This window comes from Dasypus novemcinctus, chromosome 8 (assembly GCF_030445035.2).
Source record: "Dasypus novemcinctus isolate mDasNov1 chromosome 8, mDasNov1.1.hap2, whole genome shotgun sequence".
Lineage (NCBI taxonomy): Eukaryota > Metazoa > Chordata > Mammalia > Cingulata > Dasypodidae > Dasypus > Dasypus novemcinctus.
In genome coordinates, this window is record NC_080680.1 from 116,962,724 (window position 1) to 116,982,222 (window position 19,499).

The window sequence follows — 19,499 nt, forward strand, 5'->3', positions numbered from 1 at the left end:
CCATTCCCTCAGTCCTACAACACTCTGACCTCCAATTTGCTAAAGTAATCAGAACTCTCGATTTATAAATCTTAAATATTACTTTGTAGGTGGGTAATGAGTTAACTTTCAGTCATTCCTGTAAATTGAGCCCATGTGATCCATATTTAGCAGCAATTTCTCAAAGTTTTGACAGGTTACTAATATTTTTTATATAGACTTCTTGAAATCCTTTCTTTTAGTCTTTGTTTGATTTTTTTTTTTCCAAATAGATTACTGCAGTTTTTGTCATTTGTTTTTTCATTAGAGAACAGTTGGACAAAGTGTTAAACGGACGTTTATTCTTGCGTAGTCAGAGACATTCTTCAAGATTCTCAACCTATCCTGACCTTCAGACCTAAGGTTCTGTGGGCTTCAAATAATGATATTAAGCTAAGTATATGCAAACATACAGATGCATAAAGCAAAATAAAAAATCAGAAATAAAAACCAAGTCAAACAGAAATATTCCCATATCCCTTTTTAATCATATGAGCCTTTTAAAAGCAGAGATTGACTCCCACTGGTAGCTCAAGAGGAAGTTAGAAACAACATGCCATTGCTGATTTCAAGATGCAAGTTATATGTTAAGGAATGTGAGCAACCTATAGGACCAGAAGTCTCCTCTGGCTTACTGCCAGCGAGGAAATGGGGAACTCAAACCAGCAGCAAGGAATTGGCTCTGCAAACAATCTGAAAGGGCTTAGAAGTGAAGTCTTTCCCAGAGCCCCCAGCTAGGAGCCCAGTGGAGCCCACACCTTGATTTTTGACTTGTGAGACCTTAAGCATAGAATCCAGTCAAGCCTGTCGGGATTTCTGACTTACAGAGTTCTGAGTTAATACAGGCTTTTTGTTCGTTTGTTTGCTTGTTTTCCTTTATTTTTGGGGGGTGTCATTTTAAGGCACTACATTTTTACTAATTTGCTATGCAGCAATGGAAAACTAATGCTGACACTGTCTTAGTGTATCTGATCTGAATCACAAATACTACAAAATGGTGGTTGTTTAAACAGGAATTTGTGTTCTCCCAGTTTCAGAGACCAGAAGTCTTGTTTCCTTCGTGGGTCAGTAGAGTTGTGGTGCTGGCTTGTCACAACCCATGGAATTCCATGGCTTGCATCTGTACCCCACATCATGTGGTAAAGTTCTTCTTTCTCCTTTCTGTTACTTCCCTGTTCTTTTTAAAAGGATCCTTTAGTCTGAATTATGATTCACCCTGCTTCAGTTTGTCACACCTTAGCTAAAGATAATCTTCAAGAGGTCCTATTTACAATAAGTTCGCACCTAACATATGGAGATTAAGAACATGTAAATTAGGGTGCATATTTCAATCTTCCACAGATACCTAGAGTTGATATATAGTTCCTGCCAGGACATGAATTATATGTAAGGACTGAGTAAAGGCACTATCCTGCTGAAACGAAATTTTACCTTGAGAAAGCCAACTGATAAAGTTATCTTAAAAATAATAACAGCATTAAATGTTAGAAATTGATGTTGAATCCCTTCAGTTGCCTTAGATTGTGAATCATATCAAAATAACTTACTTTAGTATAGAAATAACTTAGTTATTATAAGCACCTTAAAGAAAGATACTCTGTCAATGCAGAGTCCTATCTTGAGAGTCTAAAGTTGATCCTCAGAAGTTTACTAAAGTAAGAGAAGATAGGAAGAGAAAGGAAGGTCCAAAGTCCTTAGCATAGTTATTGGTAGATTGTTGGGTGATATCTAGTTGGTACCTGAGACTCATCTGCCACAAGTGGCATGCAAAGGAAATTGCAATCTCTCACCTGAATTCTGGAATACAGTTAGCATTATCGTACAAATAATGATTGAGGTTTAGAAATTAGTGAAAATAGTCTCTCAAATATCACACATCTGGACACTGATCCTCATGGAGCAGGGCATGAGCTTGAGTCTAGAGTGATCTCCATATTTTCTTCAGAGAAAATTGAATAGCAACGAAAGGAATTTAGAGAAAGGATTTACTAATAAGTCACAACAAAGAGAAACACAGAATGGGGGCTTAAACAAAAAAATTAGCGACCTCACTTAGAACAGAAATCACATGGTGAAATGTGTAAAAGAGCACTGAGATAAGTTGCCCATGCAATTACATCACAGGAACACAGTATTAGGAAATTGAACATGAATCAGTTTGACTCTTAAGATGACACACAGCTACTCACTTTAGGAAGGGGATTGGAGATTGCTAGGTATGTTTTGGTATTACCAATTGTGATGGTTAATTTCATGTGTCAACTTGGTTAGGTTATAGTGAGAGGGCATTTCTTAAATGGGATATGTATCTACAAACAATTTATTGCATATACAGTCAGTTGATTGTACCCAAAATCAACAAAGGATGTGTGCTCAACAATGTGGGTAATCTCTCCTCAAAATTACTTGGAGGTCCTAAAAGTCAAATCCAAGGGTTTCAGAAGTCAAAAGAATTATTGCCTCAACTTCAATATAGGTCCTTGCTAGAATTTCTAGTCAGTCAGTTCCCCTGTTCAGGCTTGCCTGTCCCGAGGTTGTGTGAGCCAATTAAATTTCTTAAGGTGTATAGTGCGTATTCGTTCTGTTTCCCTGGAGAACCCCCTTGCTTAATAAATCTATTTCATTTTTAGAATAAATTCTAAAAATGGGAGAACTGGTGAAAGGAGAGTTTAGTTTGCCAAAGTATATTTTTGCTGTATAGAAGGAACAAGAAATGAGAGATTCACAGAAATGTCTGATTCCTGCCTGTTGCTAGCATTCTCTTGACCTGCTTATGCAATTAGAGTATTTCCATTGAATTTCTGCTTGTGAATATCTTAGTTCTTTCCATTTTTAAAAATACATATTAAGTTGTCAGGAATAGTAAATAATAATGGTGAAGTTTATTTAGAAGTAAGCAAACATGAATCATGTTAGTGCAGTATAACATAATCCTTTTAATTGCATTTCAAATGTGACAAACAAGGTAAAGCAATGTGCTTATTCCACCTGCTTGTTTAATTCTAGTACATGAATTTGGTCCGGATAATTTCCTTTTATTTCTACTCTACCCTGACATACAAAGGATTTTATAATGTACTCTATTTATGATATTTTGATATTTCCTATCTTGATGACTACATTGAATAAAATACATATTTATAGGACTCATATTTCTTTTTAAAATTGCCTTAGGAACATAGCAATGTTTTACAATTATGTCTATCTATGACATCCATTCAGACATCTAGCAATGTTTTCAATGGACACATCTATCGAAATTTCATATATATTACATATGTACTCACATATATATTACAGAGAAAATTAAAATTTCCATTTAACTTTTCTGTGCTAAAGAGCACAGAAAATTACACAAAACTAATGATAATATGGAAATAAAATAGAAAAAATGTCTTCACTCTTTATGTAAGAACTATGTAGGCTTTGGAGATATACATTATATATTAAATAGGGAGGTTCATAAAATGTCTTTGAAATACACAGAAATATAGAAATACATTACACATGAAAATAAGTGCAAATATTAAAATTAATTTAACATTTCATATTATATATTCATAATGTTCAGAAGTATGCATATATTCATACATATTTAAGGTGAGGACTGCTTTTTGTCCCTTGAGGAATTAGGCTTTGTCTCTGATTAAGGAGTATCATGTCTTAGGCCATCATCCAAGAAAGTATGGCACAGTTATGGGCACTGCATCCATTATATATATATATATGTATGTGTATATATATACATACATTCACGTACATATGCAAAAAATAATTTTCTCCTTTGAGGGAATATGTGATATTTGCAGGAACTCAAACTAGTCCACTATATTGAATTGAGTTATATATCAAATAAAGATGATAGCCATGATTTAATGTTAATTCAAAGTTTCATACACACATTTATATATATATATATATATGGTTTATTTCTGAAATGACCAATTCCCAGGCAAGTCACACTTCAGTATATATGGAATTTAATTAAAAACAGACTTGTCTTGCTTGTATTCCAGTCATCACTGTATTGCTTGATATTCAGTTCCATTGCAGTGCCTGTCTTAGATTATCCTGTGGAATAAAATAGGTACTATAAAAATGAATGTTCAAGGAATGATAAAAGACTGTATCACTAAAATTCAGAATTAAAAGTTTAATTTTATCAATTATAGCCAATAAAGGATACTAGTAAAGAATACTTGAGAACAAAGTTAACTTTTAAAAATATAATTTGCCAAAATGGTTCTTGGAATGACTTGGAACCATATATCTAGTTCCTTTCAAATTAAAAATACAACAAAAAACTGCTTGTAATAATTTCAGTGGCAAGGCTAATTTTATCAGAAAGATCTATAAGTTTCTTCACATGAGTATGATGCTATTAATTTTAGTACTAATTAAGAAATAGTGCATTCTGGAAAATTGTTGAAATGTTTTCTCAGATCAGTGAATCATAGCAATGTCAATCTTCGCATTCAATGCTTCAAAGGGTTATTTCAGAGTAGAGGGTAGAGAGGTCAGGGCCAGGGCCTTCAAAGTTTCTAGAGTTCAGAGCCTAGGTTTCTCAGGTTGGAAAGTACAACTGTCAAGTGGGAATCAGCATTTCAGAGACTAAACCAAGGGTGAAGGGCTCCATTTCCAGCAAGGAAAAGAACAGTAATGCAGGAAATTCTCCACCATAATCATGAGCCAACATAGAAAGGGTAGGCAGGCAGTCCTCAATAGATGCCCTTTCACAATCCCTTTTACAGGTGATGCTTGGTTTGGAACATAATAATCTTTTAAATCTGGCTAATTTTCTTTGATAGGGAGTATGTTAGTATTGCATGAAAATCATTTGAGGGAAGATTAGAATCAGTATTCTGATTAGCTCCAAAAACAAATTGTGGGAAATATATTTTATTATACTACTGGTACTCACCTTGGTAAAGATAAACTATTAACTGTGATGCATTACGCTTGGAAATTAAGTGTGGTTATTTAAAATGTTTATAAGTCAGAGGATATTATAACGGTAATCTATTTCTAACTTTCAGGTTCCCATGTACATTGAATTTGTGAATGTTTTGAAAGGATTTATTTCCAGGATGCTTTTAAGTGAGCACACTGTAACTCAGGTAAGATATTTTTTAATGTACGAGAACATATTTCTGGTTCAACTTTATATTATTTTCTCCATTAAAATTCCTTATTTTACAACTAAGTTATAAGAGGAGCCATTCCTGGTCATAACACTTAAAAGTTTTTATATTGTGAAAATTATTCATATAAGGATATCAAAACCTTTATATAGCTTCCAATGTGTGCCTGGTTAAAGTGATTGTTGATTATTGACTTTGATAAAATTATTTTAGCATTTATCTGAAGTCTGGATTGAAGGAACCCTATTCAAGAGAATTTGTTTCTACATTCATGAAAGCCCCAGTCCCTCTTTTAAAAGCCTTATTAAATCAGGACCATCCAGGATCACCTCCCTTTGGATTAGTTGAAAATCAACTGGTTTGGGAAATGAATTACATCTTCAAAATTACTTCATCTTTACCATATGCTGTTGGCTGGAAGTCACACTTAAGAATATAAAGGGCATGTACAGCACCAGGAGAGAATTGTTCCAATGATCTTACAGTCCATCCACACTAGCCCACTTTGCCTCTTCCTATTTACAGTGCAAATCTACACGGAAAACATGTCTGTTTTCAGTAATAGCTTGTTTTTCTTTCTTTGGCTCTTTTCACAGCCCAAGCAGCTTTTATTAGTCTGCTGGTGTTGGGGGCAGTGGAGGTGGAATTACTTCCAGTTTAGCCTTACTCTAAGGTTATAGCCCTTTGGAGTCAAGTTGCACTGGATGGAACATTTTATTTACATAGGGAAGAGACAGCAAGGTTAGCTTTACCAGTGGACATCGGTTGCCCATAGCCAATGGGTCTCGATTTATCTAACAAAGGGAGATGGTCTATATGCAAAACCCCTCTCTTATGTTTATGTGTAATAATGGAGGAATCCACACCCCACTAGGGACAGATATAACACTGGGGTGTGAGATGAATATTGTAAAACATGCCCACCAGAGTCAGACTGTTTTCAGTAAATGTATATATTCCAGACAATAGAGGAATATACTAAAAGACCCTTTTATCTATTATATTAGGAAATAATGTCTTGCTATATCAGGCTGACACACTTAGCCCTGAGCACAGGATGTTTCTGTGCAACCTAGGGACAGGTGGCAAGCTGTGTTGGGCCTCCCTGCTACCACACCCTTTCCCAAACTGGGACTTTCCCAAACAATTCACTGGCAGATCACCATTATTTTTCTGTTCTTCAGCATCTTTAAGGTGGATAGTATTCTTTAAATATTTTAAGTGGCATTTTTCTTTACTTTCAATGTGTGAGTTGACCTGAGTAACCTAGCCCAACATTAACAGAAACAAACCACAAGCCTTTATAGAACAAAAGGATGAATAAAAAGCATAACCCACTGGACTGGGAGAGACTGTAAACTACAGCATAAACTATAATCCATGCTGTGTAGCAATGCTCCAAAATGTACTCATCAAATACAATGAATGTACCACACTAATGAAAGAAGTCGTCGATGTGGGAGTGGGGGGTGAGGGGAGTGGGGGTATATGGGAACCTCTCATATTTTTTATTGTAACATTTTGTGATTTATGTCTCTAAAAAAAAAGATAATAAAAACTAAATAATAAACCTATGAAATCGTGCAGGGCAAAGTGTAAACTATAACGTAAATTCTAATCCACAGTAGCAATGCTTCAATATGTGTTCATATTGTACAGATGTATTGTACAATATGTATCAGTCATCAAAGACGTTAATGGGGGAACATGTGGGAGAGGGAGGGATGGGATGTATGGGAATCCCATATATATATATATATATATGATTTATTTATTCATTCCCACCCCCTTGTTGCTTTTTTTTTTTTTGCTGTCTGCTCTGTGTCCATTCGCTACACGTTTTTTCTGTGTCTGCTTGTCTCCCTTTGTTGCATCATCTTGCTGCGTCAGTTCTCTGCGGTGCACAGGCCAGCTTGCCTTCACATATGGTAGGCAGGAGCCCAACTAATTGAGCCACAGCCACTTCCCTCCCCTATATTTCTGATATAACATTTAAGCAATCTAAAGCTTCTTTGAAAAAAAAACCTCAACACCTGTTCTTAGGAACACAGCACAATTCAAAGTTCTCACTTCTTACTCCAAAATCTGCATTACAGTATCCTCACTATTCATTTTTAATTTAACAATATAATGCATTCACAAATAGCTCCCAAACAAGAAATAATCAGAGATTAAAAACAAGTCCATCTATGCTATGTGTAGAGATGCACTTTAAAGATATAACTAGGTTGAAAGTAAAATAATGAAATAGATAACAAAGACTATTAAGAAAATGGTGGAAACAGTAAGCATAAAAAATGGTGACGCAATGTTAATATCAAAGAAAGTTGGCATCAGAAGAGAGTATTATTGAAGACAATGACAAATGGTTAAATTCATGAAGGGGGAAAAACTTTACAGTAGAATGAAACTAATCAAATAACTTAAGAAAAACTGAGGCAAATATAGATGGAACTTTAAGAGAATTAGATGAATTCATATTTGGTGACTTTAAAACTTATCAGTAATTGAAAGAAGCAGACAAAAATCAAATAAAATTCAAACAGTAAAAAAGTGAACCTAGAAACAGATATGCCTTTCACAAATACTAACTGAAAATACTTAGATCTAAATGTCAAACACAAAACTATACAACCTTTAGATGATAATACTGGTGAAACTCTAGACGACCTTGGGTTTGCTAATGATTTTAAAATATAACACCAAAACATAATCCATGAAAAAAAAATTAAGTTGGACTTCATTAAAATTTTAAAACCTTCTGCTCTGTGGAAGACATTGTTAAAAGAATGAGAAGACAAGCCACTGACTGGGAGAAAATACTTGAACACATATCCAGTAAAGGACTAGTATCCAAATACAAAAGATACCCTTAAAGTTCAACAACAGAACAACCAACCCAAGTAAAAATAAGCAAAATATCTGAATAGATACCTCACCAAAGAAGATATAAATATGGCAAATAAACATAGGAAAATTTGCTCAACATATGTCAAAGGGAAATGCAAATTAAAACAGTAATATACCACTATAGACGTATTAGAATGGCTAAGGTTCAAAATACTGGTGACACCAAATGCTTATGATGCAACAGGACTTATCCGTCATTGCTGGTAGGAAAGCAAAATGTCACAGCTAATGTGGATGGCAATTTATTATAAATTTAAACAGTCTTACCATAAGATCTGGCAATCATATACCTATTTATCCAAGAGTTGAAGAATAAATCCACACAACTTGCAAATTAATGTTTTTAGCAGATTTATTAGTTACCAAAAATTGGAAGCAAATAAGATGTCCTTCAAAAGGTGAATGGCTAAACTGTAGTGCATCCATACAATAGCATAGTATTCAGCGATCAAAGTAATTGAGCTATCAAGTGACAAGGCTTGATGCATATGAAATATGAAATATGAAAGAATCCAGTGAAAAGGCTACACACTATGATTTCAACTACATGACATGCTGGAAAAAGCAGAACTATGGAGACCACAAAATACCAGTGTTTGGCAGAGAAGGAAGGTTTGGAGTCCAGAGGATTTTTAGGGTAGCAAAATGATTCTCTATTAATAGCACAGTGATGAATACATGATATTGTGCAAAACCACAGAACTGTACAACACAAAGAATAAACCCTGGTATAAATTATAGTCTTTAGTAACTAATGCATTAATATCGATACATGATTTGTAACGAATGTACCACACTAATGTAAAATGGTAATAATAAGGTAACTGTGGGACTGTTAGCAGGGCAAAGAGCAATTAGGGAAGGTATATATGAGGTTTCTCTGTAATATCTGTTCAGTTTTTCTGTAAACTTAAAACATCTCTAAAAAAAACCATTAATTTAAAAATAGGATTTAAACAAGATTATCAAACATACTGCTCTCTAAACTACTACACACCCAACAAATGCAGAATATGCAACTTTGCAAGACTGCATGGACTACAAAGATATATCTTATATTGTGTCTAACACAAATGTCAACAAATTTTAAAGAAATGAAGTAATCACATAGAAATTATCTCTAATTACAACAGAACCAAAAATCAGGAAAAATATTCAATACTGACTAGAAACTGACAGATGTAAATAACCCAATGATCAAAGCAGAAATCACAAGGAAAATTGAAAAATATTTTGAATTGAATGGAAAAACACACATAGGAAAATTTGTAGGACACACTTAAAGCAGTGAGAGGAGGGAAAGTCATAGCATTAAAGGTTTATTAGACACAAGGATGATCTAAAAATAAACCTTTATACAATCATATTAGGAAGCTAAAAAAAGATGAATAAAATGAAGGATAGCAGATTAAACACTAAATAATGAAATGCAAAGATTTCATAAGTTTGGATACTGGAGCTACTCACAAGGTTTTAGCCAGCATATTCAAATAAGACTTTTATTGGAAGGTAGATATGCTGCAGTAAACAGAGACTGCAGGTAAGCAGTTTAAAAAAAAAAAAAAAGGCATTTTGTTCTATACTTTGACTTATTAAAAAAAATAACTCAAATGGCTCATAGACATAAATATATAGCCTAAAACTATAAATTGCCAAGAAGAAAACATAATGAGAAAAACCTTTGTGACCCAGTTATGCAAGTTTCCTAACTACAACACAAGTATGATCCTTAAAAGGAAAAAAATGATAAACTGGACTTCATCAACATTAAGAACTGTGTGAAAGACACTATTAGGGGAATGCAAAGAAAAGTGACAGACTAGGAGAAAATATCTGTAAATCACATAGCTGATACAGATTTGTATCCAGAAAACCAATAACTCTCCAGATTTAATGACAAAACAAGGAGACCAAATAACATATGGACAAGATTTAGAGACACCTCATCAAAAGACATACAGGTGCATATAAATGATATGGAAAATTAGAGAAACATAAAGTAACAAGATATATTAGGATGGCTAAAAAACAAAACCCACAATATCCAGAGTTTGTGAATAATATGTAAATTTGTTTTCCACCAGAGCTGGTTTTTGGCAGTCATTTCTTCAAATATTTCTTCTGCTCCATTTCCTCTTCTTTTGGGCCTCTAAATCACCAGTTCATTAGATTTTTAAAAAATATCGTGGCAAAGATTACTGAGGCTCTCCCATCTTTTCCTGTTTTCTTTAAATTGGATGATGCCCACTGATATATGTTCACAGACCCCTACTGAGCTTTATTACTTTAGATATTGTATTTTTTAAGTTCTAAAATTTCTATTCGGTCCTTTTAATGGTTTCTATTTCTCTGCTGCAATTCCCTGTTTTTTTTTTAATAACTTAAAAACATCTCTCTTACCTCACTGAAGTTATAACTGCTGCTTTAAAATTCTTATCTGATAACTGCAAGATTTGGGTTGAGAATGCCTTGAGATTGGCATTCATCGATTGTATGGACATTTTAAACATTATAATATATTGTAGAGACTCTAGATTCATTATACTAATGATTTTTTAAAATAAAGTACTTAATATAAACAGACTCCAAATGCAACCTTTCTCACCCGACAGACATAGCAGTTCAAACCTCAGAGTTCAGTTCAACGAGACTAACCTGCAAACTACTTGCTTCTTCCATACTTCGATAGTTCAGGTGTCATCAGTAAAGTACTTAGACTGAGTGCATACACCAAATTGGGGAAGTCCCTTTTCCTGCTGTCCCAATTGAGATCTCTTTTCTCACATTCTGGAAGCTGTGGTTGTCTTGGGCTCCATTCTGTAGTTCTCCAGGCTTTTTACTGCAGTTTAGGTGGCCCACATCTGCACCATAACAAGGGTCAGTCCTCAAGTCAAAGGTGCAAAATCATTTACTAAGCTCATGCTGTCTTCCTCCATTTCATCTCCCATCCAAAATCTTTTTCTTCACATTCCAGAGTTCTCAGGTTCTGGTACTTTGTGCAGAATTCATTATTTGTAGGAATGCTGGCCTGTTAGATTACTCCACAATACTCAAAACAGGAAATTTCATGCATTTGCCTTTGCGTTTGCTGTTACCTGAAATGCCAAGTGAACAAGAAGCCCTGTCTTCATTTTGAGATTCTCCCTGAAAATAATTTCCACCTGTTTTACATATGGCTCATATGCTCAAAGAGTCATATAACTTAAATTTGTAAAGAAAATACAAAAATATTCAAGCTGTCAGAAGTGGTAGACCAGATTCTGAGACAAATTGCCAAGATTTCTGTCTTCACTCTGTCACTCAGTTCCTGAATTTTAACTGTGAACACGTTTCTTAACTCTACTCAATTTCCTCAGTTACATAATGCTGATAACAGTTCTTATCTTATTGGGTTAATGTGAGGATTAAATGTGAAAATACATGTAAATAAGGAATGTCAAATGTATACAAAGAACTTAATGTTATTCATATTAGTGCAGATGTGTGAAATAAATGTCCCATTCCCCTTAATATCATCCCTCTAATCAAGCAATGACATTACTTACAAAAAATTAATGTTTGAGGATTTTCATCAAAGAACAAGATTATACATGAGAAAAGTTAGGAAAGCACACAATATCTGTAGCAAAGGACAGTAAATTAGTACATTTGGCAAAATGTTCAACCCACCAGTTGTTTTATTTTTTACATCCAATTTACATATTTAATCACAATTTTCATGTGCTCTTTCAAATACAAAGGCTTTATATAAAGCAAATAAGATTTTTCTCAATTTGCTAATGAGAAAATCATGGCTTTAAAATGTAACATCATCATTTAAATTGGTCTGGTGTCAAACATATTCTTTCCACCATAGCATGCTATTTTGACTTTTTTCCACTAGTTATTTTTAAAATGCTGGTTTTAAAAGAGCAATAAGTATCATTTTATAACTATTACATCAGAAAATTTAATATTAACAGTCAATGCTGTTTAGGATATAGTTAAGTTGATACACAATATTTTATTGTTGCAGTGTGAATTGATACAACTGATTTGGTAATTTGCAATACATTTGAAAGGAAACAATAATCTTTGTTATCTGTGATATTAGACTTCTTGAAACTCAGCATTTATAGCTTTGCCTCACTGCTCCCACTTCAGTTACCTGGATGCTACCTGACATATTCAGATATTCATGGAGAATAAAGGATGAGAAATAACAAACCCAGGAGCCAAAGTATAAGCATGTATCAGTGACATGGTGACAACAACATTCAAGGACCAAGAAAGGATGTGGGGCCAAAATAACATACCCAATATATCACACTGGCTCAGGTCAGAACTTTCAGGATTCAGTCTAGAGACAATGTTTTGGTGATATACCCAGAAGAGAACTATATATAGTATTCTTATGATGTCTGATAACTCTATCTTTCTAGTTCTTATAAGAACTTCACCCCTTTAAACTAGAAAGCAACAGCAGATTAAAAATTACATTAATCATCAAACTTGAGTTCTTTTGGCAGAATAGATGGATTTATTTATTTATGTATGCATGTATCAGACTGAAGGAAAAAGGGGGAAGATTTGATTTTGCCTGCTGCCTTCTAGATTCTCATTCACCAATAGATTGTTATTGCCTGGATATATGAAAAGACTGATAAAAATCTACTTTAAAGATATCAGGAGACTCCAAATTAATGTTCAGCAGAGAGCAGCATGCAACACATCTTCCAGGCTTCTATTAAAAAATACTCAAATATTCACAAAGATTTAAAATATAACCTTAAGGTTACAGAGACCAATTATTAAGCACATAGACATGATATTGAAACATCATTAAAAATGAGAAAAATCCTTCAAGAACTCTTTCCCCTTCTGACTTTAAACCAGGGATCTGGCATTGTGTCCTCAAGGAGCGAGCTTCAAATAACTCAATGTGTGCATAATAGCCTTACTTTTTGTTTACTCTGTTGGTCCAGCTACTTGCTTTATAATTCTTCCTTACCTGAATGACCTTATTAGCAACAGAAACACACTAATATTGCCGTAGTAGTTAAATTAATTAAAGACTGACTATGAGCTCTTTACTTATCCTATAATTTAATTTCATCTGTTTCTGTGTTATTTTTACTTTTATATACAGGACTTACCACCAACCAAGTATCTAAGGGTCCCTAACATATAAAAGATTTGTATTAAGAAAACACATTTGATGATATACATAAAATCAACCACAGTAATTGGATCATAGCTCTAATAACTAAGGAAAGAGGAATCTATGTTCATTAATAAGTGATTGTATAAAGGAAGAGAATATGGTGAAAACATGGACTGGGTGACAAAATAATATTCAACTTTCATATAAACAGATAAACCCCAAGTTCTTAAAAGTTTATGTTTAAAAATCAGGGCAAAGAGGAGGTATAAATTTGTGCTTCAGACTTCCACATGTGATCACTTGGGTCCCTTTGCCTGGGATTTTGTTTCCTTTGGAATCTTCCCATTTTGACATTGAGTAAATCTTGCTACTGTAGAAACACCATCCACAAACTTGGTTTTGAAAAGAACATTTGCATTGTTGAACATACCTTCTTTAAGGGACACCACAATGAACTTGAGGGAAAGAAGAAAAAAAAAGCATTAAAAAAACACATTTATATAATATCCTTGAAGAAGTTCACTCCCTTATTTGTACTAGGGTTAAGAATTGTTCAGAGATGATTTTGACTTTATTTCTTTAACTGCTTGACTGCAAACAATTATTATACCTTCTTAAATGCAAATAAACAGGTATGGTATGAAGCAACTAATTGAATCCTGCTTTCCTATGTATTTTTTAGTGTCTCTTAATTTCACCTGGAGTGCTTCACAACCCAGGTTAACAAGTCCCTGGTGGCTGACTGGTAGTTGCTACTTTCTGCAGCTGGCATTCACTGTTTTGTTGCTCACTTTAACTGCCTAGTGAGAAACTTTTCTCTGTGACATTCTAATATTATCAATGAAGACTTCAAATTCCTGCAGCACTACCAATGATTAAGAAATAGAGCCTTCATGTGATTAAGAAAAGGTGCCTCTTGCTTTTTATTAGGAAAAGGGACCACTTCATTGCTATCTGCCAAAAAAACTGCCATAATACACACACAATTTATTATAACAATGATGAATAGAACTCCCAAAATTATATAATGTGTAATCTATGCAACCATGTTTGGCAGCCACAGTTGCTATAGGAATAGCAACAGTGCAATAAAAACTGTAGTTTAAAGGGACTTTTCTCTACTTTTTGACTGTGAGGAACCAAGAATTACCCCATTACGTGGGTGGGGGAAAGCCACATGATTTTCTGACAATTATGTAAATCTCTGACATAGTCTTGACTGTGTATCTTTCTGACAGCTAACTACAGAAAATAACTGCATTAACCCTAAATCAATTTCAAATAATGACGAGATTGGATTCTCCCTCATGCTACAATCAACAATTTTAATGCCTGGCTTTTTCTATAAAAAGAGAACCCTCTTTCTTTCTGCACTCATTTGAACATGAGTATATATTTAAATAGATACACAACGCTTTAGCATTCCTCATCCCTCAATATTTTACTTATATTGACCACTTCTAAAGAACAGTTTTAGAAAAACAAATACTATAAAATGAAACTATTGACAAACTATTATTGAGACATTTTCCTGGTTCTTACCTGAGAATGTGTAAAATGAGTACGTAGCATCTGTCCAATATTCTGGGTATGAGAAAGATCCAAAGCTGCATCTACCTCATCCAGGATATAGATTGGAGCAGGTTTGAAGAGGAGCATGGACAGTATTAATGACAAAGCCACTAAAGACCTAAGAAAAGAAAGACCAGTAGAAGGAAAGCCACCAAAACTTGATTTTAAACTTTTTACCAAAATACTGAAGAAAATCTGTCACCATGATTATTGCGAATAGTTTAGATTTATCTACAAAATAGTCACATAAAAAGAATCCTCAATTTCAAATTTCAACTCTACTACCGTTGTACTAAATTTTTCTATTTTAGCTTCCTGTTCTTTCCCCATCAATTAGTTCTATTTTGAATACAACAGTTTAATATTCTTATTTCCTTTCAAATAATCAGGAATCTTAAACCAATCTAAAAGAAAAATTATTCAATTCTGCCATATCAGATTGTTTTTCCATCTTAACATCAGTGAAAAATCATCGAAGTTGCCAAAATCATTACGAAGGATCCACTGCGGGGCGCACTGAGGGAAAGAGGCTTGAACACTGTTTTAAGGAGTAATAATGAAGACAAAATTTTACGTCTTCCATACACATTTTCATAAAACAATTTGCAGGAGCTGTTCATATAAATGATTTTTGTTTTAATAGTTGTTTCTTATTCTTTCCTTCCCCAATTATTTTTGTTTGAAGCCCAAATTACAGCTGAGAGCTAAACACTTAGACAAGTTATTATCTTCGAGGAGCCCGATTTCAAATTTATAATGTATACACACTTAAACACACACACTCTCTATATCTGTGTGTGTATATATATATGCACTACTTGAGAGTAAGTTGCATCGATTATGACCTAAGTATTTCAGTGTTGGAAGTTCAAACAATCTTAACTTTGTAGGTACTACTATTCCCAGATTTCACTGCTCTGTTTTCAGTTCTCTTCTAGCTCACCACCCCTTCTAACTGCAGCTCTATGTTCTAAACTGGAATGAAAAATCATAATGATTATAATAGGAAATATATTACATTAAAAGCTGTATTTATTTTAATATAGAATATTTATAATATCTGAACATTAGAAAAAATTACAATAGCACTTGCAATATATTTATTCTATAACTTCAAATACCTCTGGCACACAGCACTAGAGTAGTTTTTCCAATGCTTACACATTTCAATAGGGCATAAGTTAAGAAATATATAAATATAGGTAGAAAAGAAATGCATGCATTTCTTTTGTGTTTGTGTATATGGAGTTGCAATCAAGATTCCCATCAAAAGAAATGAAACAGTGAAATAAAAAAACAAATCAAGCAGAGTAAGACTGATATTCACCTATGTAGAAGGGAGCTGAAGTTATCCAAGCAACCTAAAATTAATTTCCTTTGGTTCCAGTGTTTAAGCTATTGAGCTATAAGTTTAATCTTGAAAACAATATATTACCCAGAGTTAAACTGCTGTTCTAGATACCAGTATATCAGTGTAATTAACAAAAAACTTTGTAAATCCCAATAAAAAGAGAAACATACATTTTCTAGTTTTCTCAAAACATTTCCTAGAATTTTAGCAAAAAGCAGTTAAAGATACAGATGAAATTGTGGAATTCAATTTCAACTAATATCTTCATAAGGCAGTAGAAGCTGTCTTTTAGACTCTTAAAATACTCAAAAATTTTATCATGCATGAAAAATACAGTCTACTCATCAAAATGGCAGGTCTCTATATTCTCTACATACATTAAGAGTTACATGAAGCCATTGTAAGACATGTGAGAATAATTCGAGGACAAAATTCTGCAGGAGAGAAAAACGAATAATCATCTTCAATTATGTGAATGTTTACAATTTTCTCTCAGGATGCTTTAATTATTTGGCTGTCTGCAGGCAGGAAGTTAGGCCACATGAATTTGGAAACTTCACCTTTTTTTTTTTTTTTAAGATCTGTGGCCCCCCATTAGAAAGGTGTAGGTTTACAGAACAATCATGCGTAAAATACAGGATTCCCACATACTATCCCAGCAACTTGCATTAGAGTGAAACATGTTACAATTGGTGATAGCACATTTTTATATTTCTACTATTTATTAATTAAATTCCATGGTTAACCTTAGGGTTTACTGTTTGCACAGTGTAGATCCATGGATCTTTTTATATTTATTCTTATTCTGTTACAATATCTACAACCTAAAATTTCCCCTTTTAATCATTATCAGATATATTGCAGTGTTAATTGTATTCATATCACCACCACCCATTTATCAAAAATCACTCCAAATAGGAACCATGTATATTTTAAGGCTTAACTTCCCATTTCCTATCCTGACCTCATCTCCTGGTAATCTATATTCTAGATTCTAACTCTGACTTTGTTTATTCTAATCGTTTGAAAACAATGAGATCATATGGTATTTTTCCTTTTGTACCTAACTTATTTTACTCAACATGTTTTCCAAGTTCATCCATGTTGTCATATGTATCAAGACTACATTCTTTTTTATGGCTGAATAATATTCCATTGTATGTATAGACCAAATTTTATTCATTCATTCTTTCGTTGATGGATACTTGGGTTGCTTCCATCTTTTGGCAATTGTGAATAATGTCGCTACGAACATTGGTGAGAAAATAACTCTTTGAATTCCTGTTTTCTTTCCTATACCTAGTAGTGGGATTATCAGATCATATGGTAATTCTACACTTAGGATTCTGAGGAACTGCCAAACTGTTTCCCACAGCGGCTACAGCATTTTACAACTGCCACCAGCAATGAAGAGTGTTCTTATTTCTCCACATGCTAATACCTGTTATTCTACATTTGTTATTTTTTGTCAACAGCCATTCTGATGGGTATGTAATGGTACCCCATTGTAGTTCTGATATCCAATTTCCTAACAGCTAACGAAGTGGGGCATCTTTTCATGTGTTTTCTGGACATATGTAGATCTTCACTGGAGAAACATCTATTGAAATCTTTGCTGTTATGTGGAAGGATTTATTTATATACACTGGATATTAAATACTTTATCAGATATGTGGTTTTCAAATATTTTCTCCCATTGTACAGTTTGTCTTTTTACTTTATTTTTGAAACCCCACTCCCGTCACTCCACTCCTCCCCCCATAACAACCACCTCCTCAGTCATCATGAGGCATTCATTACATTTGGTGAATACATCTCTGAGCACTGCTGCACCTCATGGTCAATGGTTCACATCATAGCCCACACTCTCCCACAGTCCAGCCAGTGGGCCATGAGAGGACATATAATGTCTGGTAACTGTCCCTGCAGCACCACCCAGGACAACTCCAAGTCCCGAAAACGCCCCCACATCACATCTCTTCCTCCCACTCCCTATCCCCAGCAGCCACCATGGCCACTTTCTCCACACCAATGCCACATTTTCTTCCATTACTAATCACAACAGTTCATGAATAGAATATCAGTAAGTCCACTCGAATCCATACTCTATTCCTCCATCCTGTGGACCTTAGAATGATTGTGTCCACTCCACATCTGTATCAAGAGGGGGCTCAGATTCCACATGGATGCTGGATGTAATTCTCCTGCTTTCAGTTGTAGGCACTCTTGGCTCCCTAGTGCTCGTGCTTTGGGTGTAAAATCATAAACTACTGCTTAACACAGGTCTTAAAGATGCTCCCTTACATTTTCTTTTAGTTTGATAGTCCTAGCTCTTATATTAAGGACTTTGACCCATTTTGAGTTGACTTTTGTATAGGGTATGAGGGAGGGAGCTTCCCTTTTTTTGTTTTTGCAAATGAAGATCCAGTTTTCACAGTACCATTTGTTGAGACTATTCTTTCCCAAATGAGTATTCTTTGCTACCGTGTCAAAAATCAGTTGGCCATAAATAAGAGGGTTGATTATTGAGCTCTCAATTCTATTCCATTTGTCTATGTCATTCCTTGTGCCAGTACCATCATATGGCCAACCCTGAAGAATGATCCACGTTCAATCAAGAAGAATTTGTATTGTTTCCTTTGGTTACAGTACTCTATTATGTCTAGATGGTTTAGTGTATTACTCAAGCCCTATACTTCCTAATTGATCTTCTGAGATGTCCTATTCATTATCGAGAGTGGTATGCTAAAGATTCCTTACTATTAATGTAGCACCATCTATTTCGCCCTTCAAATCTGTCAATATTTGCTTCATGTATTGACAGATGCAATATGAGCTTTACTGTTGGGTGCCTATATATAATTGTTACATATTCCTGTTGACTTGTCCCCTTTATTAGTATATAATGACCATCTTTGTCCCTCATAACTGTTTTTGATTTTAAACAGGACTTTCTTCTACCATTTGACTATTTAGCCTTTTTAAGCCCTATGGTTTTGTCTCTTACTTACGTTAAAGACTACCTTTATATTTATTTGCTTTTTTTGTGTTGTTACCACATTGTGTGCCTTCTCATTTCTATCTGAATATATTTTTCATCAATTTTCCTTGTGGTTATCATGGGGTTAAAATTTAATATCCTAAATATGTAACAATCATATTTGGTTTGATACCAACTTAACTCCAATAGCATACAAATACACATTTCCTATACCCGTCTCCTCACCAATTTTTTTATCCTTTTTATCACTTTTAATTTTGTATATTGTATGTTCAAAAACCTAGATTTATCATTGCTTTTTATGCATTTGCATTTTAGCACCTGTAGGAAATAAGAAGTAGAGTTACATACTAAACAATACAA

General features: G+C 34.1%; 1 protein-coding gene across 1 annotated transcript in view; it reads right to left on the bottom strand.

The window, feature by feature from the left end:
* Positions 1 to 11,728: 11,728 nt before the first annotated feature.
* Positions 11,729 to 19,499, bottom strand: part of SMC2 (structural maintenance of chromosomes 2) — a 59,262-nt gene continuing 51,491 nt past the window's right edge. Inside the window, exons 24-25 of the mRNA XM_004471642.4 lie at positions 14,755 to 14,902; positions 11,729 to 13,667 (exon numbers count right to left, since the gene is read on the bottom strand). Coding sequence (XP_004471699.3) covers positions 13,509 to 13,667; positions 14,755 to 14,902 — 307 coding nt within the window. The 3' untranslated portion in view covers positions 11,729 to 13,508. The remainder of the gene's footprint in view (positions 13,668 to 14,754; positions 14,903 to 19,499) is intronic.